Source organism: Caloenas nicobarica, chromosome Z (assembly GCF_036013445.1).
Source record: "Caloenas nicobarica isolate bCalNic1 chromosome Z, bCalNic1.hap1, whole genome shotgun sequence".
Classification (NCBI taxonomy): Eukaryota; Metazoa; Chordata; class Aves; order Columbiformes; family Columbidae; genus Caloenas; species Caloenas nicobarica.
Window position 1 is genome coordinate 58,695,978 of NC_088284.1, and position 27,885 is coordinate 58,723,862.

Below are 27,885 nucleotides of genomic sequence, written 5' to 3' on the forward strand. Positions count from 1 at the left end.
TGGTGTACATTATGCTAGGCCAATGAAGTCTTATCTCAATATTCTCAATAGTGATCCTCTTAGCACATGTTCAGGTTGTACTTTGATTTAGATTGTTGGGGCAGAATATTGTCATGGAAGTGCAGTGCTCTCAGTTAACAAAGACAATTTTTCTCTGCCTTTCACTTTCCTGAGGCTGTTTTCTCTTTTTCCATAGACCGTCTCCACTGAGCAAGGCATATGGCTGATTTGTTTTGGTAGTTCTGGTATGGCAGCTGGCATCTATTTTCTGCTGCTATGCCCTGTTAACATGCAGTACAGGGGCCGAAGACTGAGGAGACAGACTGAGAGGTTCATCTTGGAGCACTAGAGTACAATGGAACAGGTGAAACAAAGCAGTAATGGCTACCTCAAAATACATGTTTAAAGTTTATATATTTTAAAATTAGGTATATTCTTCTGAAAATATCCAATGCATTTCCTAGTCCTCCAGGCACAGAGCAACAGGTTACAAGCTGCTGGAAGGTTGTGGCAGAGCGAGCTTACAAACTCAACCTATAAAACTTTTGAAAGTGGTTATAACCTTCAGGTTCCTTGCAGAAGTCGGTTGCCAGACACTCGTAAAGTATTTCCAGACACCTTGTCAGTTCTATCACCACCTCCCAGAAAGCAACCGGGACCCCAAAACCCACCGGGCATTGCTCCCGGCTTTTGCGCCTCTTAGACGGCCGAGAACCCGTTCCTGCAGGATGAGGGTTCCGGCGTCGGGGGTGGCTGATGGTTTTGGGGCGGGGGGCACCCCGCGCACCTCTCGGCCACGTCCCGGCTGCTAGCGGGCATCTCCTGCACGCCGTCGTCGGGGGAAGGGGGCGGCCCGGCCTGCCACCCTCCCTCCGCCGAAACCACTCCCTGAAGAGAAAGTCACCAGGGGGCGGGGAAACGGTGACAGCTCCAGGAAGCCGCCGGCGGCACAGGGAGACACAGAGGGGCGACAGCCCGCTGGGTGGCAGCTCCCAGCCGCCTCCGTCACCACGAAGCGAGCCCCGCCGACGGCCGCCAACCCGCTCCCCGCCGTCATGGGCTCCCCGCAGCGCCCGCCGCTCGCCCACGTCTTCAGGGGGACCTTCGTGCACTCCAGCCCCGCCGCGCCCATGGAGATCCTCCACCGACACCTGCTGGGGGTGGACGAGAGCGGGACGGTGAGCCCGGGGGGCGAGGGAAGGGCCGTTGCGGGGGCGCTCGGCCCAGGCGGCCGGGGGAGGCGTGGGGAGGTGCCGGTGCCGCCGTCCCGGTGCGATGGTCGCCAGCTGTCCCGCTCACTCCCGGTGTCCCGCCGGCTCGGGGTGAAAATGACCCCTTTCGGTCCTGAGTGCCAGTCCGGGGGTGGTGAGGGACAGAGTCGCCTCTGCCGGCCTGTAGAGAGAAAGTGGAAAATTTTCGCACTCGAAGTACTCGGTGTCTGTGGGCAAAAGAGCCGTGAGGGAGGGATTTCATGCTTGCAGGAGCTGGAGATAACTGGGATGGCACATTATCTCCTTGGCATGGGTCTGCAGGTAGCTTAACCCTGGTTTTGAAGCGTGCTGACTATTTCCAAAACAGCAGCACGCCAGACCAGGGATTCTTTCAGATTGTCTCCAGTTTCTTTCAGTTTCACAATCAGATTTTTCATTCTCTAGCTATGAAAATAATGATTGTAAGCAATTGCAGTGCACCTCCTGCACTCACGCACAGCCTTCTGAGTGAGGCTTTTTTTTTCTCATGACAAGAAAAACCATGGCATATACCCATAAAGAGTTAAGACGGTGATGACGTTGGGCATACTAATGGTACAAGCCAAGTTTAAAACAAGCATTGCATTTACTGATAATGCAGGATTGATTCTGGCAGGGAAGCTTATCATTGCCCTAACAATATCACAGGTGAAACTCAGTTTCACAATGCCTGTTGTGTAGGAAGACTGCTAGTTTCATATAGATTTAATAACATATATAGGTACCCTATATACCACAGAGAAAGGTAATTTTCTTTCTTGCAGCTAAGTAGCAGACCTCGGTGTGTCAGGTTTCAGTAGCATTTGAAATCTGTGCCAAGCACACTTTGAGCCCGTACAGTCTTTATTTTCTCTGTTTGTAGGGCTCCATGAAGGCCTGTTTCAAGACAGCCCTCCTATAGCTTGTAAGGAGTCTGGTGCAAGACATAGCAAAGTCTATGAGAAGCTGTGTTTTTGATGCATGGGAGGGGAATAATAACTTACAAAACCATGTTTTGGCTGATGTCAACTAAAAACGATAGAACTGAATAAAAAAAGGGTTTTATTTGTGTAAATCAGGTGCAGGAGGCACAAACTCATACTTTACTGTCAGCAAGTTTGCTGATGACACCAAGCTGGGAGGAGTGGCTGACACGCCAGAAGGCTGTGCTGCCATCCAGCAAGACCTAGACAGGCTGGAGAGTTGGGCAGGGAAAAATTTAATGAAATATAACAAGGGCAAGTGTAGAGTCTTGCATCTGGGCAGGAACAACCCCAGGTTCCAGTATAAGTTGGGGAATAACCTGTTAGAGAGCAGTGGGACCTGTTAGAGAGCAGTTAGAGAAAGGGACCTGGGGGTCCTGGTGGACAGCAGGATGACCATGAGCCAGCACTGTGCCCTTGTGGCCAAGAAGGCCAATGGCATCCTGGGGTGTATTAGAAGGGGGGTGGTTAGTAGGTCGAGAGAGATTCTCCTTCCCCTCTACTCTGCCCTAGTGAGGCCACGTCTGGAATTTTGTGTACAGTTCTGGGCCCCTCAGTTCAAGAAGGACAGGGAACTGCTGGAGAGAGTCCAGTGCAGAGCCACGAAGGTGATAAAGGGAGGGAACATCTCCCTTATGAGGAAAGGCTGAGGGAGCTGGGTCTCTTTAGCTTGGAGAAGAGGAGACTGAGGGGTGATCTCATCAATGTTTATAAATATGTAAAGGGTGAGTGTCAGGAGGATGGAGCCAGGCTCTTCTCGGTGACAACCAATGATAGGACAAGGGGCAATGGGTACAAACTGGTACACTGGAGGTTCCACTTGAATATGAGAAGAAACTTCTTCACAGTGAGGGTGACAGAACACTGGAACAGGCTGCCCAGGGAGGTTGTGGAGTCTCCTTTGGAGACATTCAAACCTGCCTGGACGCCTTCCTGTGTAACCTCATCTGGGTGTTCCTGCTCCGGCAGGGGGATTGGACTAGATGATCTTTCGAGGTCCCTTCCAATCCCTAACATTCTGTGATTCTGTGATCCATCGCACCCTTTCTAATGACATTTTCCAGAAAAGAATCCCTACTCAGCAACCTTAGGAAATCTAGACCTTTACATTTTCTTCTTGAAAAACAGGTACTTTAGTAAAGTATACCTAGGGACTTGTGCTCTTGGTCACTCTCTTCGCTTCTCCTACTGAACAACAACTCATTGGCCGTTGTTTTCTTTGTGTAAATTGGCACAATCCCATGCAGATGTTAAAAAAAATCCAGTAATCACTTCTATCCAAAACCAAAATTCCCACCAGACTACAGGAAAAAAATCTTTATTTTTTTTTTTTAATATTAATAGAGATTCTTAGCATTTTACTATTCCAGGCTCTGATATAGTGAGTTTTGGTACCCTTTATCATATTACTCATGATTTAACCTCATATGGAACTTCCAATGGAATCACTGAAGAGCTGACTTTTTGAGAAGGACATAGTGAAAATAGCTTACCTTTATTGTCCAAATTTACCTCAGTACTCTTTATCGCTCCCCAAAAAGTAAGTTTAACTAAATAGGTATCATTCTTTTGTGTGATGTTGCTGACACCATCATGGAAAAATCTTGCATGGTCTCTGATGGAGTGAATAGATCAGCTTTTGTGAACAGTCAGGTCCTGTTCTTCGGTCTGAGTCCCTGCCTGTCCTCCAAAGGATGGGAGCATGCAACCAGCTCCACAGAAACACTGCCCAGACCCTCACTGCTCGTGGGGATACTTGGCTACTAAAGGCTCACAGATGAAGTGTTGGCTTCTGTTTTGCCTGAAGATGAAAAGGAAGCTTTAGCAAGGAAAACACTGCTGTCATGTATGAAGACCCCAGTTATCGTTAAGTTAGAAAATAAGGACTCTGTTTAACTGAGTGGTTTTCATAGCAGTGTGGGGCTGCTCTTGAGGAATGGCAAATAGAGTAGTATTACTCAGAGTAAAGAAAATAGGTGCAAAATATGAGTTATCATTGAAATGTTGGTGTAATTGACTTCAGTGAGCAGAATGTTAAGTAAATAGAGAAAGTATTAGGCTAAAAGCTCCTGTTGAAGGCATGAAAAGCACAAGAGTTGTGGAATAAGAGTTAACATTGTTAAGTACTGCCAAACTTAAGTGTTTGATATAAGCCAGCTGGGATAACAAGTGGCTCATGTTAGCTGTACAAAGAAGAAGGTACCGAGGCAATAATATCCATCTGGAGTTTGCTAATTAGCCTTTCTCAGCAGGCTGGGCTATGCGTTCAGGAGCTGAGTGTAGTAAGTGCTTGTGTCTCTCATCTACCCTCACATTCAAATTTTGGGATCCAGGCAGGAAACAGACATCATGTCTTTAATTGCAAAACTCAGCTAAGCATTGTGGGAACAGGGAGGGAAGAGAAGCAGGTGGGAGAGAAAGAAGGATGGACTCTTCACTTATGTTCATATATGAATGAAAGCCAGAAAGCCAGAAACAAAGTAACACAGGCACTGTTGGATCAGAAAAAAGCAAAAACCAACCAAACAAAACCAAAAAACTGTGTTCCTTCAGCCAGTATCATTCACTTTCCACTCTTTTGGTAGGAAAAATATTTTCACTGTGGTGCTTGAAGGCAGTCAGAGTTTACTGCATCAGGGTTGATACATAGTTTAGAGGACCAGCTATGTGTTGATGGAGGAGTTTTGGGCATCTTTTGGAATAAAAAAGGTGTCAGCTAGACACCAGGGTAGGGATGTCTCAGCTTCTCATCTTTGAATCATTCAGCCCCATCACATGTGTGACACACCAGAACTGCAGTGGGCACTGTGTTAGCAGCCACTGATCCTGCTCTTTGTGACACACTTTTCCCCAAATCCTGGTTATTGTCCCTTCTTTACAAGCTGGAGGTCTTAGTCTAGCCTGTACACTTCCCTTGACTCCTTAGTGACTCTGCCATGGAGTTTTTTCTTGCATTCGCAGTGTTAAGATCTGGAACTAATTTAAAGGGCAGGTGACCAGTGCACCAGGTAGGTAACCTTGCATGTGCAAGGAAACACTCAAGCAAATGTCTAAGCCTGAGACTTTAAAGACCTTAAAGCATTCATTGTTAGAAAGTTGGCCAAACTAATTGCATCCTAAAGCAATTGGGAGCATCTCTTGGGTCACCAAGGAGTTCTGTTGAGATGTTTGTTTGAAAAGAGTATAGATGTCTTACTGATTCATCCATAACCATGAGGTTCAACAAGGGCAAGTGCTGGGTCCTGCACTTGGGTTACAACAACCCCAGGCAGCGCTACAGGCTTGGGGAAGAGTTGCTGGAAAGCTGCCCAGCAGAAAAGGACCTGGAGGTGTTGGTTGACAGTCGGCTGAACATGAGCCAGCAGTGTGCCCAGGTGGCCAAAAAAGCCAACGGCATCCTGGCATGCTTCAAGAACAGTGTGTCCAGCAGTTCTAGAGAAGTGATTGTCCCCCTGTACTTGGCACTGGTGAGGCACCACCTTGAAACCTGTGTTCAGTTTTGGGCCCCTCATCACAAGAAGGACATTGAGGTGGTGGAGAGAGTGCAGAGGAGGGTGACAAAGTTGGTGAGGGGCCTGGAGCACAAGTCTGATGAGGAGTGGCTGAGGGAACTGGGGCTGTTTAGCCTGGAGAAAAGGAGGCTGAGGGGAGAGCTTAGTGTTCTGTACAACTACCTGAAAAGAAGTTGTAGCATGGAGGGTGTTGGTCTCTTCCCCCAAGTAGCAAGTAACAAGACAAGAGGAAATGGCCTCAAGTTGTGCCAGGGGAGGTTTAGATTGGATATTAGGAAAAATTTCTTCCCAGAAAGGTTTGTGAAGCACTGGAACAGGCTTCTCGGGGAAGTGGTGCAGTCACTATCCCTGGAGGTGTTTAAAAGACATACAGATGAGGTTCTTAAGGACTTGGTTTAGTGTTAGAGTTAGGTTATGGTTGGACTTGGTGATCTTAAGGGTCCCTTCCAACCAAAATGATTGTATGATTCTATGACAATAATGGACCAGGTGTCAGGTTTAGCATTGGTTTTATGTGTCCAGCTCCCTTGAAACGTATATTCGTCTTTCTTCCATGAATGGAATTTTGTTGATCTGCACCCTAAGAGTATATAATAGCCACTTCTTTACCATAGCAACGCCTGCTTCCAGAATTTGCCATCTGGTGCTTCTTGTTTCTCTCTCTCTCTTTTTTTTTTTTTTTTCCTCAGCAGCTCTAACATTACTCATTCTGCATCCATTTTGACTTCAGCATCTGAATGACACTTTTTTATTGCTCATCAGAAATTTCAGTAGGTCTGTATTCTAAGCCCTCTACAAATATATAGGTGTTTAAGCTGGCTGAAGAGTCTAAATACTCCTCTTTAGAGGGAGAGAGATGCTGCTTTATGTGAAGTATTAAGGGACAACAATATTTTTGTAATTTTTGATAGTGTAGTATTTATCTATTTGGCATGATTTTAATCTTTTTTTTTTTCTGACTAAATTTTTAAAACATCTGCTTTTTAAACAATGTTAAATTACACAAGCCATATGTGCATTTAAAATCTTCTTGTCTACAGTTTAGCAGCCTTTGCTTATTTTTCTTCATAGAAAAAATAGAAAATGCAAAAGGTAATGTCATACACATAAAAAACCAGGCATGCTAATGACTGCTAAACAGTGTTGTTTTGGTCCTCTTGATCTTCCTCCTAAGTTCCTTCCTATTGCCTTTTTACAGCTATTTGATCTTGCCTTTACACGTTTTTTTAATTGCTGCCTTAGAAACTGCTGTCATGAGGGTGATACAGGCCCTCAGCGTGGGAATCTTCACAGGAGGAGAAGGATGCTGATAGCATAAGATTACTCCTTTGAATTTAGAGGAATGAGCTTTGATACCAAAGGGGTTAGAAGACCATGAGCTGGTTTCTGGCAGAAGCTGTGGTTAGTCAAGAACTGCTCAAGCCCAGGACAGACAGACTTTGGCTGGGAGGATGGCAGGGTCCTCTGCTCTGTCAAGTGTCACAGAAACTTCCATCCCGCGTGGAGTTGTAGCAGGCACTGCAGTTCCTAGACTGTCCCCCTGCTCTTTGTTTCTTGAAGAGTTGTTGTGCCTAGTATTGCCAGACTGGAGAATTAAAGAGTTGAGAATTCAGCTGCCAAGAGTCATGTTGTAGATTAAAATACCATGGAATTTAAAAATTAACAGAAATTGTGCTAAAATTTTGACTTGGCAGCAGAAACTCAGCAGCAGTAGAGTCGATGTCCTCTAGGATTCAAATGGGGAGTTAGGCTCCATATTGCAGGTTTTTTCAAACAAACATCTTAGGCATGGTTTTAATCTTTTCTGGAAAATGAAAAGATGTTCTGCATTTTTTCTCTCAATTTCTTTCCTCTTCCTAGACACTTAAAAAATAAAAAAACCCCAAACCCCCAACATTAATGACATGAGCAGAAAATCAGAAAATACTTAGCTCAGTGCCAGTCAGTCCTAGGCAAAGCAATTAATTTAACCCCTCTGATTTTGAATACTGTAATTGCATTCCCATAAGGCTGTCGCACGCCTCCAGAATGAACAGCCTCACTGCTAGTGTGGTGGCATGTTACAGAAATCGCAGTGAACACTAGAGCCTGTGCGGTTCTGCCCATGTATTACTTGAGAATGAATTGTTTTCTTAGAAGCTATGAGATGGGTGTGGTAATTCATGGAATTGTGACTAGGTATTTCAAAATCGTGCTTGATAATCAGGAAGAACAAGTATTAATATTTCAATGCAAACCTCTTGCCTTTGTAACAAAGGTATAAAATTCTTTTAAGATAAGACTTGTTTTGCCTTTATGTAAAGCTGATGAGGGATACAGATTTAAAGTACCTAACTATGATTTCTTTCTTTTAGATTGTGTTTTTGGAACAAATTGATCAGCAAGAGCAACTGGCTAAGAAGTGGGGATTCAAAACATCTGACATAAGAGAACTGAGTAACCAGTATGTGTTTTGTTTAGATTACTTTCAGCAAATACAATTTATTCTCTGAGTGAAGTGAGTTTCAGTGAATGGATTTAAGTAGGGACCACATTAAATCCAATCTCATGGGCAAAACTTCCTTTCAGCTCTGTGAGAGCTCTTAACCCAAGAGCTACCTGCATCCTGGATTTGGAGGGTGGATGATCTGTGTGCTTTTTGCATTCCTTGGTTTGGGACTTCAGCAACGGCTGAATTGTGCTGGCTGATTTACACTGCACAGAACAAAATGCTTTTGTACTTAGCTTTCATACATGACCTCTTCTGTGCCTGCAGAAGTAAATGACGTTCTTTCTTGAGATTGCATTTTATATTCGTTGTGTCAGCAGTGGGCCTAACTAGCTCGAAACTCTGGAATAAGTGATGTAGGTAACACTAACACTGCAAATGCAAAACTCAACTGCTTGGGCTTTGACGTGCTCCCTAATAAAACTTATAAAATCAGAAGATTTAGACCTTCTAAACACAGAACCTTGGATTTCTAACTGTATTGCAGCTAGAGCATTTCTTTTGTCTTCAGCTAATGAAATCCCCCACCTTTCTGGTGAAGTAGTTTCTGATTGTACCTACTATGCTTTGCATGCAGTAGCACAACTGTAAAAGATTTGTGGCTTAGAATCTAGTGCTGCAGCATGGTATTAGCGTTCAGTTGTTAAAAAGTCTGTGTGCTTTGTTGGAAGGTTAATCATACAGAACATACGAGTCATAAGTGTTTTTCTTCACTTGAAATAGCCTGGGGAAAATGGAAGGTGCTGGGAATATGCATCAGATTGAGAAAGATCTTTCAGTATTTCCAGCATGTAGGAAAACAGGAAGAAGGGGAATAATGAAGAGGTGAAATCACTGTTCATTCAGTAGTCAGGGAGAATGGAAGAGGAGTGAGAGAAATTTTATACTGCACGGAGTTCCAGCACAAACTAAAGTAATTATACAACTTCTTGGTGCTGTGGATATACTAATCCCTGTTATTGCATGAACACTGCACGACAACAAACAATATTACAATTCCATCATAACAATGCCTTTCTTGTCAAGATACCAAGCAGATTTTTTTTTTCACCAGTGTCTGTGTCTGCGTTTGTAGACGCAATGGCTGTTCTTACATTAACCTTTCAAATTAATTGATTTAATATATACATACACACACACAAAATGTAGAGGAAAACTGGGATGTAGAAAGTTGTAGCTTTGTAAATCTAATGGACCAACAGCTAGAGGCATTCCAAATATTTCCATACTAGGAAGCAGTACTGTGCCCAAATCTTCTCTTTTTCAGGTGGGTTCTACACTGAAGTAATTTTGGTTATTATGAAGTTGGTTTGGCTTTATTTGTTGGTATTTAGTCTGGGTAAATATCAAAGATAGTTGGATTCATCAAGCTCTTATATTGTTCTTCTCTCAGTTAGCTATTTATGTCTGTGTAAAAGTTTCTATTAAGCTGCTTCTTATTGTAAAAGGAGTCTGAGTAGAAGTATAGCAGGAGTTGATAGGCTGATGCTGAAAGAGCAAGGTTAATCTGTGCTTGCTGTTTACTCTGGTGCATTTTGCTCAAACATATGGTTTAATGCAAAACTACTTACCGTGGAGAAAATTGTGACATCTTGGACCATTATAATTTTCTTTTCTTTACCTAGTGAATTCTTCATGCCAGGAATGGTTGATACACACATTCATGCCCCTCAGTATTCATTTACTGGTACAAGAGTAGATCTACCACTTTTGCAGTGGTTGACTACCTACACTTTCCCAACAGAAGCCAAATACAAAGACAGTGATTTTGCAGAAGAAGTGTACACCAGAGTTGTTGTAAGTACTGCAAATGTCATTTAACTACTTGATGACATTCATATTTGTGAAATACATGTATGTTTTCAGAAGGTCAGCAGAAGTAGTAGAGCATGTCTTAAAGTCATGAAAACCAGATAAAACTAACAGTACAGCCACAGTTCTAATTGCCAGCTAAGATTGTCCCCTTCTAGTTCCAGCCTTGTTCTGTTGTTGCTGGTAAGACAATTTGATCTCATGGTTAACAACCCACTTGTTTATCATCTTTTTTGATATCCAAGTACAATGACCAACATCTAAGAGTACTCTCAGAGCTAGTATAGCCAGCAGGTACTGACAACCTCAATGGAGAAACAAGCAAGCATAATTAAAAAAAAAAAAAAAAAAGAAAAAAATCAGAGGATGTTTTCTTTATTGCACAAACAGTCTATATTATGAAAATATCTTCTGCAAAGACTACATGAAAAAGAAGATGCTTCTCATAGACAACAAATCTGGGGTGTTTTGCAGTAATTAAGGAAGGTGTTTCTACAGCTGATGTCCTTGTAGCAGGAATATCTTTCACTACAGGGTCTTTGCATGAAATGTGCCAATGGTATTGTGGCACAGAGAGAGGCAGTGTTTGACCTAGACTGATTCTGTAAAATATTAAGGCTTTAAGGTCAAATTCCACTTGATGAACAATATGCAGCTAGGTCATCTTGTGGAGTAATTGTTCTGTCCTATAACTGAAATGCATCCTTTAATATGTGGACTGAAATATCTTCAACAGATTAAATTATTTGACCAGCATACATTGCCTTGTATTTGTCTAATACTGTGACAAAACGTGTTGTCAAAATAATAACATAGTGAATCTGAAATAAATAGTTATACTGTCCTTGTGACACAAATTAAAAAAAAAGTACTTTCTACCGTCTCTCATAACAAAAACATGTGGGAGCAGCTTGGTCATAAACTCTAGTGACAGGCACACATAACTTCAGCTACATAAAACATAAAGATGATCTCACCCTCTAGATGTGTGCCTCAACATACTGTCTCCATCAGTTCGGATTGGGTGACAGCAGCACAGATAAAGTTCTCATTGTGCAAGGTGTTTAATAACATCACCTGAAAAACAACTGCCAGTTAGAGAGAGAGAAGTTCGTTGTAGGAGCATCAGCACAATTGTTAGGCTATATGTATCAAACAGGACAAGGTCAGGAGAACACCTTCACCCTCAAATGCTACACAATACCAGTTTCTCGGCAGTGTTTGATGTGGCTGATAATTTTCAACTGTTAGAAACAGGACTAAACTTGCAGGGAACAGATACTGTTTCATTTGCATCTTTAAACTTTTGGAATTGTAATGAAAACATAATGGATTTTCTTCAAAAGGAAATTCTGTTTCCAATAAACACTTTCTGCACTTGGTAAAAGAAACAAAGTAGGTGAAATTTGCCAGATTTTACCTGGAACCTCCTCTGGTCCTTCAGATTTCAGGAAAGTCAGTACTTCATGCTGATGTTTTGGGAAAAAAATGTTTTATATTTCATTTACCAATGATGTTAGGAATCCAGAAGTAGAGAATTTGGGGTTTTAAAAGCTAAGAAAGATGAAGGTAGTTTGTCTCAGTAATGACATCGCTATTTTTGAGACTCATTTTAGGAACCCTTAAAGACATTTTCTTAATTATTGACTTCAATTTGAATACTGTATGAAAAAGACAGAGCTTGGCCTCATGTTTGTCTGCTAATTAGCCCTATACATTCCCAAAAGTTGCATTGGATGTCTCACCATTTAAAAAAAAAAAAAAAATTCTCAAACTACATTGTAGCCAAAATCCAAAAATGTGATTTAAACCTGTATGTTGGATGGGTAGTCAATATAGTATGCATTAGTAAAGATCAAGTGAAGCTATAAATTTCATCATAACTTGAAGTAACTTTAAATGGTTCTTCATTTACTGTTATGTCCTTCAAAAGTAATATGAACAGGTATCAATCACCCTTTCCTTTCACATGGCATAATTAAATAAATAATTTAATTGCACTCTTGAGCAATTGTTCTCAGTTTCCTTTCACCTTAAAGTGTTTTTACTTTCTGTTCAGGGATAACAAAGGTTTTTTATACATGAAAGCCTGGCTGTTTTTCCCAGCCACATCAGGTGGACAAATGAAACCCACTACTTTTTCCCAAAAGCCCTGCTTTGCTAGTGTTAGATAAGCAGTGCTTCACTGTGAACATTGAAGAGCCTTTCAAAACTAGGAAATAACCTAAATAATTTTTAAAAATATATTTCCAAATATAATTCAAGTTAGACACAAGTCAGAATTTATTTCCAGTTTGAGTGAAGGAAATACAGACTGATTTCTGTGAGTTTAGCCATTGTTAAAATCCTGTAGGGATCTGGAAAAGGAAATTTTAAATTTATTAACACTCAGAATTAAAAAAGCTATTACGAAATTAAAAACCTATATTTTACCTTCCCACTTTACTGCACAATTTCACAATAACTAAATGTACTTGCAGTTTGAAATCAGACTGCCTGTTCTGCATTTCAGCAGCTTGGCTATTTTTTTTCCAGAGAGTAAACACTGATTTCTTTTTATAGAGACGAACTCTAAAGAATGGCACGACTACAGCTTGCTACTTTGCAACAATTTACACAGATACTTCTCTTCTTCTTGCTGAAATTATAGGTAAGACTAACAGAGTGAGTCTTGAAGGAGGTTGTGGAGACCGTGTTAGTTGAAGGAAAGAGAGCTTGGGAGTTTTATGCTAGCTAGGGATCTGTCTTTCTATTAATCTGGTTTTTAATTCATTATATCTGTTGTGCTATGTCCCCAAAACCCACCCTAGTTACACTTGTTCCCTTACTCACCTCTTTCCCACAGTTGTTTCTGCTAGTCTCTTCATTCCCAAATCAGCTGCTGGATGAGCCTGAATTAGGTCTGATGGAGTTGTCCTCCATCTGCAGGTCTCCGCTCTTTCTAGCCTTTCACTGTTTGAGGATTAAAGGGCTGAATGACAAGAGATGCGGTCAGTGCATTAATTTCCTATGCTCTGGAGTTTCAGCTGAGTACCAACATTAAAAATCTCCACACGCCCTCCAAAATCCGAACAGTGGGACTCGCGTCAGTATCTTATCCCTCCTTTCTGTTCACCATTACAAGAGCCTGATTTTGGAAAGAGATGTGATTCTGGCAGGATTTCTCAAGGCTCAGCAAGCTCCTAAAGCACAGTAATTTAATGAGGATCTCAGTTTCCATTAAAAATTCCCTAGTCTTTCTGATTTTGTAGGAAAACCTAAACATTGAAGCCATTGCATTCAACGTCTCAGACAGTAAAAATGGGCAAAAGACATCTTATGAGGAAACACATTTAAAAGCTTAGAATTTAATATTATCTACACTCCTTTTAAGACATACACGAGTTCTGAGTCCTAGCAACGATAAATCTCAAGAAATATTTCTCTAGAAATAGCTCTGGTAATTTTCTCCATCCAACATGAGAAGCGTTTTGGAACCTCATTCCTTTCTCTTAAGGAGAGACGATTTGCTGAGATCTTTCTGCTTTTTCTCAGCTCAGGGTAATAATCTACTACAGTTACTGTAATTTGGTGCTTGTGTTTCTTGTGCTCTACTTCACAGTAGTCTTCTTCATGTGCTACCATATGAATTCTGGTTGTGGTTAAACTAGGGTAATCTAGTCCTCAATTATAACTTTTATAAAGTTGGGTACTAATGTGGAAGAGGAGAACTCTTATTCGATTGTTGGATTTTGTTTGGTTTTTTCCTCTTTAGCCTTAAAAGTCACATCAATTGTTCCAAATTACAGCTAAGAAAAGAGCATAAATTCTGGTCATCTCAAGTGAAGCTGGCTGGGGTGTAATTTGCTATTTTGATTTCAGTACAGGCTTTGATAGCAGTTTTTGATAACCAGTGATTCTGAGTTCTATATTCTTATGCATCTCAACAGATAAATTTGGTCAACGAGCATTTGTTGGAAAAGTCTGCATGGATATGAATGACAGTGTGCCACAATACAAAGAGATTACTGCTGAGTCTGTCCAAGAGACAGAAAGGTAAGGTGATTAAGTTGAGGGAATAACCTTTAGAAAGAAGACTTTTTCATACATCTGAAAAGTGAATGTGAAAATAACTAAGAACTTACAGGTGTAAATTCATTAGGAACAGTTTTTTTCTTCCAACAGTATTGTTTCCTACATTTATGGCAATTTCTGTGTACCCAGTTTCTGCACAGCCCAAGCATTTTCTCTCTAACTCTGGCAAGGAAAGGGAGAAGCTGCAGCTCTAGGGCTTGGAGAGGATATGTGTATGTTGTTGTCTGTTTTCTGCCTTCTCTTTTCCCTTCACAGCTCTGCCTGTGGGGGTGATGTGACCTGTCAGGGTGGTGTGACAATCAGTTCCTTCACCACTATTAATTAACTTCTGAGCTAGTTCTTTCCTCCATTTAGGATAAAGCTTTATTCAAGTTGTAGGAGTCAGCTTTCATATACCCCATTACAAACACACTGTGGTTCTCCTCTCCTCCAGCATAGCACTGGTGAAATTACTCCAGCTGAGTGAAGGAGAATCAAATCACAGCAATGTACTTGGTGGAGGGGACTCAAGGGTAGAGCATGTCAGACTGCTGTCTTAGCTTTCCCTTGTCTTTTGCATCCATGCTCAGAAAGTGCTTAAGCAGACATACAGCTTTTCTCATGAGACTGTTTATTTACTTGTATAAATGTTTCAAATATCATGCCAAAAAATACCTAAGAGTGATATAAACATCTTAAGGGACATGCATGAAGTTGCTACCTTATTTTTGCAAATCATGCCAGAAGAATGCCAGGAAAAGTTAGAAATGATCAGGGATTCTAATGATGTTTACGTTTACATATACTTGTAAAACATGTAGTATAAGTCGTTTGTTCTCTACTAACAGCTGTTTTCCTCCACATAAATCCCCAGTTTTCATAATACAGCGTGAGTTCTGCTGAATGGGCCTGAATGTGGCAGAACTTCCAGTTCTGATATTTTTTAAAGCTTTAGAACGATCTAAATGTCTTTATTTTAAATACCTACCTTGTGCCTCCAACTCCCTTTTCATGTGATTGTGTTAATAACAAATGTGTGCCTGCTTTGGATAAGAGCTCTGTGCTTGTCAACATGGATCAGTAGTACTTACCTCATCAGGCCTGAATCTCAGCAATACAATAGCAGAGGGATGAAAAAGCTCTTACTTTGAAGAATGCAATATTTTTTTAAAACAAACAAAAACCACCCCCCGTCAACCACAACAAAACTAAGAAATGTGTCACACTGTCAGAAAATGTATTACACTGATTTCAGTTCTTTACAGTTAACCTATGGAAGTAGTTACATTGTGTGCATGGAAAGGATATAGAATTCCAAGTGCTTCATATATTAAGTCTAAATTCCTGTTAAGAATTTGAATTTACCCTTCTTCTGCAAAGAGAATTGAACAAAAAGTTAGGAAACTGAAATCTAGAATATGTTGTATGCTACTAATAGTTGTAGTCATCTGGAAAGAAGAGGACTTGTGCTCAAATCTGTTCTTCTGCTACAGAAGACAGTGACTTGAACCTGAGCTTCTTTCCTTATGGATAAGTACATAAGCCAACAAGGTATAAACTGTTTTGAGCAAGGTATTTCAGTTTTGAAACAGTGCTGACGCTGTTCGAAGGATGTGAAAAACGAAGAAAACAGCCATCTGGAGGTTTGGGATTATCACCTGAGAGTTATACTTGCATAAGAGTTTCTGCTCCAGTGAATATTTTATTATACCAGGTGAATCAATAAGAGGGGAGACAGATGACACCTAATTTACATTGCATTATGACTCTCAAAGGTAGGCAACAGTGAGCTCAAACTCCTTTGGTCATTGCAGAAGTTCAGCTTAGATCTCTCACTTCCAGGTGATGATCTAGCACCAGCTCCCGTGTTGTGAATTTAGCCTCTAGCATTATTTTATTTTCCATCTGAAGATGAACATTTGATGAAATTTTGATGAAATTTGATTCAATGTTTCTTGCGATGAAAATAATGTTTTTTTTTCTGGATATAAACGATGACATAAAAATTCACAGAGATCCTGTCCAGAACCCATCTCACACTGGCTTTCAGAAATTCTTTGCATAAGCTGTGCATGTGAGTTTTCAAAGAATTTCTTCCTTGCTAAGTCAGAAGAGGTTTTATTTGCTTATCTGCATTATTCATATTGAATGCCTGAGGTTTTTTATAGAGGTCCCTGAAGTAGTTTCTTGTATTAAGCAAAGTAAGTAAATCTATACTGTATTTTCCATGAGGTAGACAATCTATACACTAACATTAATATAAGCATTTCCAGAAAATCAAGAGTCCTTTGATTGAACCAGATATGCAACTACTGTAAGTGATGTATGAAATATTGCAGCATCTTTTAAAAATAATATTTTAAATAATAGAATATATTTAATGCTGTAATTTGAATTCATGGATGGACAAATATAAGCTTCTTTTTTCTCTAATGTTGCAGCTGTAGTTTATAATTATATTTTCAATGAAGCTAATGTAACGTGTGTTGGGTTTTCAGTGAGAACTCCAAGCAATTACTATGGGTCTAATGTTAATTATTGCAAATGAAAAAAAATCTGCATATTCAGGGTCAAATTCACAACTAGCATAGTTTTGTGTAACTATCTTGACTTCATTGTGTTGCTTTTTTAAAATTTCATCTGAGAATCTGGCCCAACTTTCTGTGAAAAGCTGATGCTTGATAGAGTACCTAGGTAAATATTTTCTGTATTTTTCATAATTCCTAACACAGATGACAAATTTATAATGTATTTTTTCTACACTTTTTCAGGTTTGTTAAAGAACTACTGGAAAAGAAAGTAAGTAGAGCTGTCCTTTGTATTCAGAAAATGCTGTGTGAATATATGAAATAATTAGTCCCGCTGACAAACTCGGTTGGCTTAGTGACAAATGAATAAATATACATCTTTCGGTGTAGCAGACAGATACCATCAGTCTGAAAAATGTTCTGCTGGCCATGTTGTTGAGAAATGGACTTGAAGCAGGCTAAGTTCAGTTTTGTGTGGTCATGGCACAACAGAGTAATGTTGTGACACATTGTGTCACAGTGTGAGAACACAGTGTGTGTGTTCTCTATTGACTTTAAAATATTTGGCTTCCTAGAAATGACAATATTCTGTGAAAGAAAGGTGGAATTCAGTCAATCACACTCTGGTATATAAATGGACCAGTAAAAAGTTCTCACCAGCAGAAATTAGCACTTTCACAGTACAATTACTCATTCATTACCAAATCAGTATTTTTGGTCAGCACATGTCTTCAAGTGCATTTGTAAAGAAATTCAGGTTTACACTCCTGAGGAAAAATAAAGGTTTACGCTCCAATATTACAAGCAGGGCTACTTTTCCTATCAGCATTTTATTTCCAATGGCTTAATTTGTTGACATTTGTATCTCAAAATATTCAAAAGCAGATGCTTAGAGTTTAATACCTAAATCATATGTATTAGTAGAGTAAATTGGCTAATCTGCAGAAGTCCTGACCTTGTATCTGCGAGATGGTATAAGTAACTGCAAACCAAGTTATTGTATACTGTCTTCCACTGGTGCCACATGCACAGATATTGCCTGTGACTGAAAGCAGAGTTGCAATGCTCTCCTCTATTTTTTAATAAAAATTCAATCCAGAAGAGCAAGGTGTAAAGTAAACATCTGTAGCTCTAGTCTTGGTGTCTTCTCTGCTGTTTCCTACTGTATAGGATATTTAGTGATACTACTGACCCTTCTATCCAGGGGATAGGGACAGCTTGTTGCTGTCATGAGTGGAGAAGATTGAACAAGAGAAAGGCTTTGGTTTTACAGAACTCTGCAGTTTTGCATCATTACGTCTTTGATATTCACATAAGTGGGACTTGGAAAAAGGTCTGCTCATTAATGTGATTTATTTCTCCTAATGCATATTGGACTACCAGCAAATATGAAACAGCATCCAGTGCTTCTCCTGAAGTCGAGTAAAATCTCAGTAACTCAATGAAAGAGTTCTAATGAAAATAACTTATTTGCTAAGATTCATTAAAACTGTTTTCAGAAAAAAACATTGATTATTTGTGTAGTGAAATTTCTAATAAAAATGAGGAAAAGACTATACAGCTTAATTTGTGTTCGCAAAGATGCAGTAAACAAGAAGCAATGGAGACAAGATGCAATTGTTGAGTAAATGCTTGTCTTAGTTATATTTACTGATATATAGATGAAGAAGCCCAATCATGTCTTTTTAATATTTTCAGTATCCAAGAGTACAACCTGTAATAACCCCCCGCTTTGGCCCTTCCTGCACAGAAGATTTGCTATGTGCACTTGGTGATTTAGCACAGGCTCATGATCTCCTTGTGCAGGTAAGCTCTGAGAGCTCTGTATACAAGTTAAATAGTTTGGATAGACAGTATAGAGACCGGTAGTTTTCGTAATTTCAGCAAAACACTTAAACCGCATTCTTACCTGGGAGCCTGTCTTTTAAATTCCTCTGAAATTATTAATGGTACTCTGCAGGAGCACTGTGACCTGCCAGGAAGTGAGAAGGCTCATAGCTGGAAGGAAGCACAGTTCAACAAGCTCCAGTGCATGGTCACTAGGAGACCAGCCTGCAGTATCATAGGTTAGAGCAGCCCTTGGGTTGCTAAAAGTTGCTTTCCCTAGCCCAAGGTTGTTACGTCTGTCTCTGTTTTCTGCTGCTTCTGTACAGAGCAGATTTCAGTAGTTAAAAGAATTACTCATCTTTGTGTCTTATTTACCATTGTTAACATAGCTGTAGGATTTCCAGTATCATGAAGTGTGTATTTAAAGCAGAAATATTTTAAAGCAGAAATATTTTAAACCTTACAGGTCTGTTGAAAATTCAAGGCATTTCCTTTTTGGTTACACAGTTCTAAACATACACTGTTTAAAGCTATCCTACATTAGGACTACGTTGCCATTAAGAAGTGGACATTTTGAAAATATATGCTCTAACGGGAGTATAGGAGGAGCCATATTTTTTTTGAGACCAGCCCATCTCAGGATAAAGGTAGCAGCCACCTGTATGTTGCCCTGATCCCGGAGTCTACTCTGTGGGAGGCTGGTTCTCTCTTCTACCTCACATTCATATGTGTTATTTATTATTTTTACATTTGCCAAACACCAAGTGTGTCATCCTGTCACCAAGCTACTGGAATGGACTATCCAAGCCAACCATCTCATACCACTTTTAAAGGAGCAAATGGAGCTATTCTTTTGTGTCCCAGAGGCCTCTCTGATGAAAAGAAAAACCCAAGGACTAGATCTAACTGTAGGCTTTTATAAATACTAGTTTCTATTTTTATAAGTTTAACCCCAGTAGATTGCTCAGAAGGTTGTGATGTCAGTTTTAATCCTATTTAAAGCACTTATTGCTATATATTTTCTTATTGCAGAGTCACATAAGTGAGAATGAAGAAGAAGTCAAACTGGTGGAGAACATGTTTCCTGCCTACCAAAATTACACTGAATTGTATGATAAAAACAAGCTGCTTACTAGCAAGGTAGCTGCATAAGAACTTCCACAGCATAGCTTAGATTTATCCCTGTAGAGAATTTGATGGTTATCTGTAGTTACTTGAAAGTTTGCATTATTTTGTCAAGGTCAGTGACATCGAGGTGAAAGCAAATTGATTTTTTATTCTCTGTTGCACAGCTGTTGGTCAAGTTATCGGAACTTTAAAGAAGCCAAACTTTTCCTAAGCATTGAGGGGAAATGAGCAATAAAAGTATTTTATGCTCCCTGATCCATTTTCCAAGGGTTCCAAAGAGAACTGAGGCAGTGGGATCAGAAGGAGGCTAGGTAAAGCTGCTGTTTTAAGAGCTGGTAATTCTTTGGCAGTTATCCAGTGTTCTTACACACTGATTTTGCCTCAAGGTTTGTTCTATGGTGTTACGGTAGGACCAACATCACTTTTTGGCAGTTTCCTCCAGAAAAGCTGCTTGTCCTGTTTTGTTCTTTGTGTGAACCTCACATACAGACAGGTACACTTTAATGTTCCAGCTCTCCAAAAGCACTCTCATCTCATCAGCTGATTTTACCAAGTATTGGAAGTCATAGCAGCCTGAAGAGATGAAGTTCATTAAAGCTTTTTGCTGATGAGTTAAATACAAGCTATTCTGATACCAGCCCACACTGAGTACAGGTTGGAGCACCAGGGCACAATTTGCTAGGTAGTCGTGATCCCATGCAAGGGTGAATATGAACAGCCTAACTACAGTCAGAGTGCTTAAACACCAGTCAAACTGATCTGAAATTTTAAGAGAGAATTTTCAGAGGTACAAAGGGCAGCTGGGAACTCCTTGAGAATTAGCCACTGAGCTCCCATTTCTGCCTTTGAAAATGTCCCCCAGTAAATTACTTATTTACAGTCCTTTTTATCTGAGAAATCAATATAGACTACTTAACTATGCACACAGTATTAACTTTTGTTGTCTTGCACAGTCCTATGCACTCTGATTTGTTGCATCAGTGTACTAGAGAGAATATTAGTGCTCCAAAAACATTAGCCTTACTTCTGTCAGATTTTTATATGCACAGCACTGAAAATGGTCACTGAAAATCAGGATTACTGCTGCCTTCTGCTGCCAGGATCCTTGTTATTTGAGGCAGCATTCTACTAAAGACAAGCATAACAAAACTGAGGACACTCCCCTCTCCCCAGCCACCAAAACTAAGACACTATATTATTTTTTTAAAGTGTTTTAAAGGTAAGTTTTTCAGAGATGTGGCTGAAATATTTCTTTCTTTTTTTTAAAAAAAGTACATATTGGCAGATATATGGTTCAGCAGGTACCATATGCATGTCCTTGACTTAAGATGTGGCTATTCTCACTGTAGTTGTAGTTGCATTGAGATTTATGAGTAGAGATTGCAATGGCACAGTGCTATTAGGAGATGCTCAGTGAAGAGTCCCTGTGCTTTTCTCATTTTTATCAGCACATTGCAAGGCCCAACAGAGCTCTTGTTCTTCTCTTTGAATGGACATTTGGCATATGACATAATTCAAAGTAGATTTGTCTGGAGTTATTTGGTTTACGTCCTGTTAAATGATAGTATTCTATACTTCTATGTTTTGCCTATACTGCTTGTGAACTCACTTTTAAAGTCAGCTGTGTAGGCCAAGAAAGGTCACTAGTCAGTTGCATAACAATTAGATTATTTAAATTAAAGAATATTCCAGATGATATATATCTACCTGGTGCAAATCTCAGGAGAGACAATGGGAAACATGGCAAGAATACATACATTTTCCATTGTATCTGATGTACTCCTAGTCCCAGTACTCAATCTCTGTGTTAGCTACAAAATACAAATCATAAGGCTACTACAGTGCTAAGGCAACTGGGGAATTCTTGCTTTTGTTCCTTGCAGCTCTTAAGTCACAGCAATCACTACAAGAGTCAGCACCCTATCTTCCCAAAATAGTAAATGAAGAAAAGCCGAGGGAGTGGTATGTCAGGCATATTGAAGTTAATGAGACCTTCTCCCCTGTTGATTTCAAGAGCTTCATTCAAGAAGTTCATTGATTTCCCTTGATGGTAACAGGTGTCCTTTTGGCTATTAAAAGCAGTGCAGCAAAAATCACAGACACTGAAGTAAATGTGATATTGAGTAATATGGGTGATTCTGTTTTTCTTTAGACGGTGATGGCTCATGCTTGCTATCTTTCTGAAGAAGAGCTGAAACTTTTTAGTCTTCGTGGAGCTGCTATTTCACATTGCCCCAATTCAAATTTTTCGTAAGTTAAAAAAAAAAAAAAGAAAAAAAACCCGTACAATTAAATAAAGCTGCTGTTCACATAGTGCCCTGAGTCTAGACTACAGTTACAGGGCTATTTATGTGATTCCCCATTCCACCAGAAGTGACACATCGAATTCAGCATGACCAGTCATGCTCCACTTTTCTGTGGTATGCTCTGGACTAATTTGTGATCTTTCAGCATAGTCATATACTTGTATTTATATATTTATATGTATAAATTTCTTTTTAAAAAAATTTATTTCTTTTGACTGTTTTATCAATGACAGATTCAGGCTGTTTCCCCTCCCCCCAAATATGCATATGTTTTTGGGAAATGGCAATGAGCTATACAGTCTTCTTTCTATTAAGCAGAAATAAGATACTGTATGGTATCCAGCCAGTATGCTGTGCTAAATGTTAACAGTAATTTTTTTCCTTTAACGTAAACAATATCTTGTTTGTGATGACTTACTGGAGCTCCTTAAATGACCTCCCATCTCCTGGAATATACTTTACAAAAAAATTGGATTTTTTCACAGGAATACTGAGAGCTCATTTTCAACAAATAACTATAAAACTATGTGTTATTAATTGAAAAAAGCCTGCCTTTATTTTTAGTAATCAAACCTCATATTTCAGATATATGAACACAAATTCTCCATCCCAGTTTAATAAGCCAAATCTGTTGCACTCATTCTGAGAGCCTTTGTCATGAAATGGCTCTGCGGTGCCTCTCTTCCTGAGCTTCCTCTGTGTGTATCACACATAACATGTTTATTATTCCAATCCAGGTTGCGCACTGGGTTCTTAAATGTGAAAAAGGTCCTGAAACACAACGTGAAGCTTGGCCTTGGCACAGGTTAGTAGTTTGCTGTAAAAATGATTTCTTTTGGAAACCATTGGGAGATAAAAAAATATGCCTACTTGTTCATATTTAAAAGTCAGCATGTCTCCAACTTATAGACCTGTTTTTTGGTTGGGTGTTTTGTTTGTTTGGTTGGTTTGCTTGTTGTTTTTTGTTCTTTAATTACTTCTAGAGTAGTGAATTCTAGAGTACTGAAATCTAGAGCTGGTCCAAAAGTGTTTAAAAAGAAAACCAAGAATAAATGAAGAAAGTTTTGTTACTGTTGTGAGAGTAATTAGGGCTTGAACAACAGATTTTCAGGTTTCTGTTTTTCCGAGTTGTGTTCTATTTACCTGACTTTGCATGTGAGATCACCTTTATTAGGAATTATACATTCAGAGACTTTGCTTAGCTGTAAACTTTTCATGTTTACCACATCTGCTACTTCATAACATTTAATTAAAGCTCATATAAATTTAACCCAGAGATTCATTCACAAAAGCTTGTTTCTAAGAATCTGATCCCTTCTAGATGTTGCTGGTGGATATTCAGCTTCCATGCTTGATGTCATCAGGAAAACGATGATAGCATCTAATAGCCTTCAGATCAATAAAGTGAATGAAACAGGACTAACTCTTGAAGAAGCTTTTCAACTAGCCACTCTAGGAGGAAGCCAAGGTAAGAAGAAATTTATTTAGGATGTGCACAGAGAGCTACAGCTCTTTTTAGATATTATGTCTCCTTGTCTTTAAAAGGTGGCTGAATTCACAGATTTTCTGGTGCTAGAGTGAAGTCTAAAATGGTATCTGCTGGGCAGAGATATCCTTCAGTCTCTTGTGCCCATACAAGGCTCATTAGAGAAGAGCATTTGTGTTGATTTTGAGAGTTTAATAATAGAATATTAATGACTTTTCAGGGTTGTACATTTTCCTTGCAAACATTCTCAGACTTATTTATCATTAGTGCTTGTACATTTATCACACCAATTGGAAAGACAGCTTTCTCAGCAACCAACACTTAGAAGGAAAAGCTGTGCAATTACTGTAAAATTGTACATCCTGTTTGTCATCAGTTTCTGATTTTGTTTCTGCTTTTTGAGCTCTCAGTGAGGCAGTTTTCTACTGTCTTTCCAGCAAATCAAAATTTCGTGCAAATCAGTCCTCGGTCAGAGAAAAGCATGAAGTTTAACTAAGATGTGCACTGTGGTTGTTTAAGACACAGTTGCATCTACAAAATAGAGTCATATAGTGTATCTGTTATTCTCATTCACTAGTGTGCCTTGTCATGAATGATATGTACATTCTGATTTGCACAATTAGCAAAACTTTAGTGGAACTTGCACTATTTAGCAGAGAGCAAATCCACACATAAGTAAAAAATTATTACTGCATCAGTAGGCAGAAATGAACACACTACCTGCTAAAGTCTTTTCCGTGTAACATTTTTGTGGTTGTTAGAAAACACCATTGGGAATTATTAATGAAAGTTTGAAAGATGTAATTAAAATGGGAAGGGGACAAAAAGAGAGATTTTTTTCCATAATATGTACTGTTCTCATAAAAGGTGAAAATAAATTAGCTGAGAAATGGAAAAGAAAACTTCTAAAAATCCTGAACTCATATCTGGTTTCCCTTCCCAGCTACTCCTGTGCTTGTTTTATCTGGGTTCTTAGGTTTGCTTAGTAATGTGTTTATTTTATATATTGATTTTGAGCTGTATGATTCTTACTGAATCACTCTCAAGAATAAAATATAAATTATTTACACCATCTTCCAGTAGCCTGGAGAAGTATGGTTTGCAGAAATTTAAATGAGCAATTCTTTGTTGCAATAATTTGGTTTGCTGAGACTCCTGAACACGTATCACCCTCTTGTGTTTAATCCTAAAATTGCAGTCTGCTCACAAACCTGAAGGAATATGGGATCATTTTAGTTGAAAGTGGTAGGCAGTCAAAAATATTTCCCCATTTGGAGGAGTTTAAACATCTTTAATGTATTGCAAAGTTCTGTTCAAATTATTTTTTGGATTTCTTTTACCCTTCACAGATGCACTTCAGAAATTCACCAAGATATGCATGTTTTTAGGGAGAAGTTGTTTAAGAACTCAGATGCTAACCTACTCACTGTTCAATCTGCTTTCATGTTTTTCCTTGTAATCATGTGAAGTCTTGTATTTTTTATTATGAACATCTCAAGTAAGTTTCCAGGTGCTTCCACATGGTGGAAAAAGACCTGTGTTGAAGATCTGTTTGTGAGCTTATTTTCTTCATCAGCTCTAGGACTAGATGACGTGATTGGAAACTTTGAGGTTGGGAAAGAATTCGATGCACTGCTAATCAACACAAAGGCTTCAGACAGCCCTTTTGACTTGTTCTCTTCTGATAATTTTGAGGTAATCAGAACAAAATTAACGATTCAAAAATGTGGAAATGATGTGGAGAAGGTCTGTGATATAGCCAGAATAGGTCTCTTTAGCGTTATTGCATTAACAGGAATCAGGGTACTATCTCTGCTGTCTGTATTTCAACCCAAGAGGTCCAGTAGTTGGGCTTTTTTCAGAATCTTGCTGTCCTCAGTGACAGTCCCATATCACCATGAGCAAAAATGCATGTTACATTTTTTTAATGAGTGTTTTATTAGCCCAAGCAGACAATTAGAGTTACCTATTTGAAGTGAGAAATGGCAGACAAGAAAAAGCAATGTAGTTTTAATTAACACTTTGAGTTTAAACTCAAAACCAGCAGCCTGTTCCTAGATAAAGGCCTTGACTGCACTGCTGTTGTAAATTTAAGCAAGAACTCAAGACAGCTAATCTGAGTTGAAAGCACAGTTTTCATGCAAACATATAAGCAGAACTGGCATTTTGCAATGGGCATACCTTCTCATACAAAAACCTTTTATGATTAAAAAAAGAAATGAACAACAGTTACTTGAATCTACTGATGTGGCCAGACCCTATTGCTGTCTCTATTCTGAATGTCACTATTTACTTAGAAATGTGGGCAATAATTGGTGAGGTAATTGTTCCTTAATCTGTTTCAGCCTCAGTGATCTGGATTAGATTAAATTCATTAATTTTAAAATCTTTTTCCTAATTCAAATAGTTCTGGAAAAAAAAAATCCAGTTTAAGTCTTAAATTTTAGTTAAGTTATCAGTTCTTAGGACTTTAAAAATGTATACGGTTTTGTCTCGTTTTTCAGTAAGTAAATTAATTTGAGAACTCTAAAAAAGAGGAAAGGGAAACATTGTGTTTTAGGCATATATTTGTTTATACTGTCAAACTTGTGCAGTGTTTTCTTCCTGGGACATACAGTCTCCTTACTGAAAGTTATTTATGAGAAAATGTGCAAATTAAATTTCAATTTTACTGTTAGCAGGAATATTCAGGAAAACTGTTTTTATCAATTCTTTCAAGCTTCTTATGAGTGTGATCTGGGATAGCAGATACTGCTGGCTGAATTTGGTTCTCTCCCATTTTTTTACAGGACACTCTCCAGAAATTCCTGTATCTAGGTATGTTCCGATTCTCAGCGCACGTAAAATTATCTTCTTGTTTGAAACATCAAAAATTGTCTAAATTAATGTGGAGGTTAATAATAAATGTATTTATACATAATTAAATATATATTCATTTAAATTAATTAAATATATTTATTTACATTTAATATAAAAATAAAGGTCTTTATTTATTAATATTTATTTACATTAAATATATATTTATTTACATTTGTTTATAAATGCTGAGTAAGAATTAAGTGGTTTAACTTTTGTTCTTTGGTACATAGTTAAATAGTCAGTTTAACATGACCATGTGCACCAAGGTTGTCCAGTTTATTACCACACCTAACTTTATCTACAATATGAGCTAAATCATATTTCAGAGTAAAGTAACACTGACATGCTAATCACCAGTTCAGAACCAGTTCAGCTCAGAAGGACTCTTTCAAGCCAGTTGCCATTGTGTTTTTTTCATTCCCAAACACAAAAAAGTGGTCTTTAAGCTAAACAAAACCCAAAGCAAACAATCCAACCTCTCTAAGAGAACAGATATTCTTGGTAGGGCGTCATGTGGACCAAAGCTGTGCTGCTCATTATGTTGCTATGTCAATGTAATTGGTCTTCTGGCTACTTTTGGGTCACTCTCTCATTAGGCTTTTGCCTTTTTGAGAAGCTGGCTGAAGCAATCCAGCTTTACTGCTGCCTGGTACCTGAGTTAGTTCAGATATTGTGCAACTATGCATTTTCTGTGCAGATATATAATATTTTCAAGGTTTGAATCTACTAAGCACATAGAAATCCCATTACACCATTGCAGCAGCGGGTTCCTATGTTTATTTAGGCAAAAAAACATGGGTAGTTTCAACATCCACTGATCTTTGTGGTAGCCCTGACTATTTCTCTCCAAATAACTCCCTCAGTCCTAGAAACGGTCCCTGCAAATGATATATTCCAAAACTGATTTTTGTGATTTGCATGATTTTCATTAATTACATCAGTGCATAGATTTATATGCAAATCTCTGTTTTGACCATGTTGTTTCAGGTGACGATCGGAATATTTGTGAAGTGTATGTGGCTGGAAAACAAGTGGTTCCTTTTTCAAGTTCAGTATAAATCCATTTGCTTTTTGCAAATGCTCTGCTGATCTTTCTGCATCTGATTTGGAAAAGATTGGTTAAACACAGTGCCTGATCATCAGGAATGACACACATTTTTTGTTTCATGTTTCAAAATTTGCAAACATTAGAAATTTTCTTAGATATTTCTAAAATGACTTTACCAGAATTGTCACAGTTCTAGAGGAAATTAATATTTAAATTTATCTGTAAACATCGCGTGTGTGCATTGATAAGGGATTTGGTAAATACCTTAGTTAAATAGGACACCTGCTGTTCCTTTTAATAATAGTGTAGGAAGCGTTATAAAGGGCAATGAGACTCTCATTGTCTGTAATGCATCTGAATTTAAAGAAAGCCAGTGCTAGTAAATTGATTTTGCAGATAATTAATATCAGGGCAGAATGCAATTTCCGTAATATTATCACCAAGTATGGAACAACTGGTGACATTTTGGGGCATTTAGAACATTTTTCAGTTTTCTTTAGGTCCTTTTTAAAAAGTTATTATCTCATTTAAAACATTATTTTTTTTTAGGAGAAATTACTGAAGGAGTGTGTATTTATGAATAAATAAGGGTCCTTTTTATCAAAGAGTTCAGATTTGTTGTTTGC

At 38.8% G+C, this 27,885-nt stretch overlaps 1 protein-coding gene and 1 long non-coding RNA gene across 3 annotated transcripts in view; one reads left to right on the forward strand and one right to left on the reverse strand.

Moving 5' to 3' along the window:
• The first annotated feature begins 1,055 nt into the window (after nt 1–1,055).
• Nucleotides 1,056–27,358, forward strand: GDA (guanine deaminase). The gene is made up of 14 exons (XM_065656080.1): nt 1,056–1,178; nt 8,079–8,167; nt 9,838–10,009; nt 12,587–12,674; nt 13,954–14,059; nt 16,849–16,876; nt 18,304–18,411; nt 19,465–19,572; nt 21,713–21,810; nt 22,604–22,671; nt 23,188–23,334; nt 24,929–25,047; nt 26,142–26,169; nt 27,199–27,358. Exons 1-14 carry the CDS (start codon nt 1,056–1,058, stop codon nt 27,267–27,269), a joined length of 1,353 nt encoding a protein of 450 aa, XP_065512152.1. The 3' UTR covers nt 27,270–27,358.
• LOC136001595 (uncharacterized) overlaps nt 1,144–27,885 on the reverse strand; it is a 31,468-nt gene continuing 4,726 nt past the window's right edge. The window contains exons 2-4 of one of the 2 annotated variants that reach the window (XR_010607813.1): nt 12,857–12,995; nt 11,002–11,101; nt 1,144–1,392 (exon numbers count right to left, since the gene is read on the reverse strand). This is a non-coding gene — a long non-coding RNA (uncharacterized LOC136001595). The remainder of the gene's footprint in view (nt 1,393–11,001; nt 11,102–12,856; nt 12,996–27,885) is intronic. The other variant, XR_010607814.1, reaches the window with a different exon arrangement.

Excerpts from the sequence above, each read along its gene's own strand:
- GDA (XM_065656080.1), top strand. The coding sequence starts at position 1,056 with ATGGGCTCCCCGCAGCGCCCGCCGCTCGCCCACGTCTTCAGGGGGACC. Across the intron at positions 1,179-8,078 it reads GGGTGGACGAGAGCGGGACG|ATTGTGTTTTTGGAACAAAT; the intron begins GTGAGCCCGGGG and ends TCTTTCTTTTAG. Across the intron at positions 26,170-27,198 it reads CCAGAAATTCCTGTATCTAG|GTGACGATCGGAATATTTGT; the intron begins GTATGTTCCGAT and ends ATGTTGTTTCAG.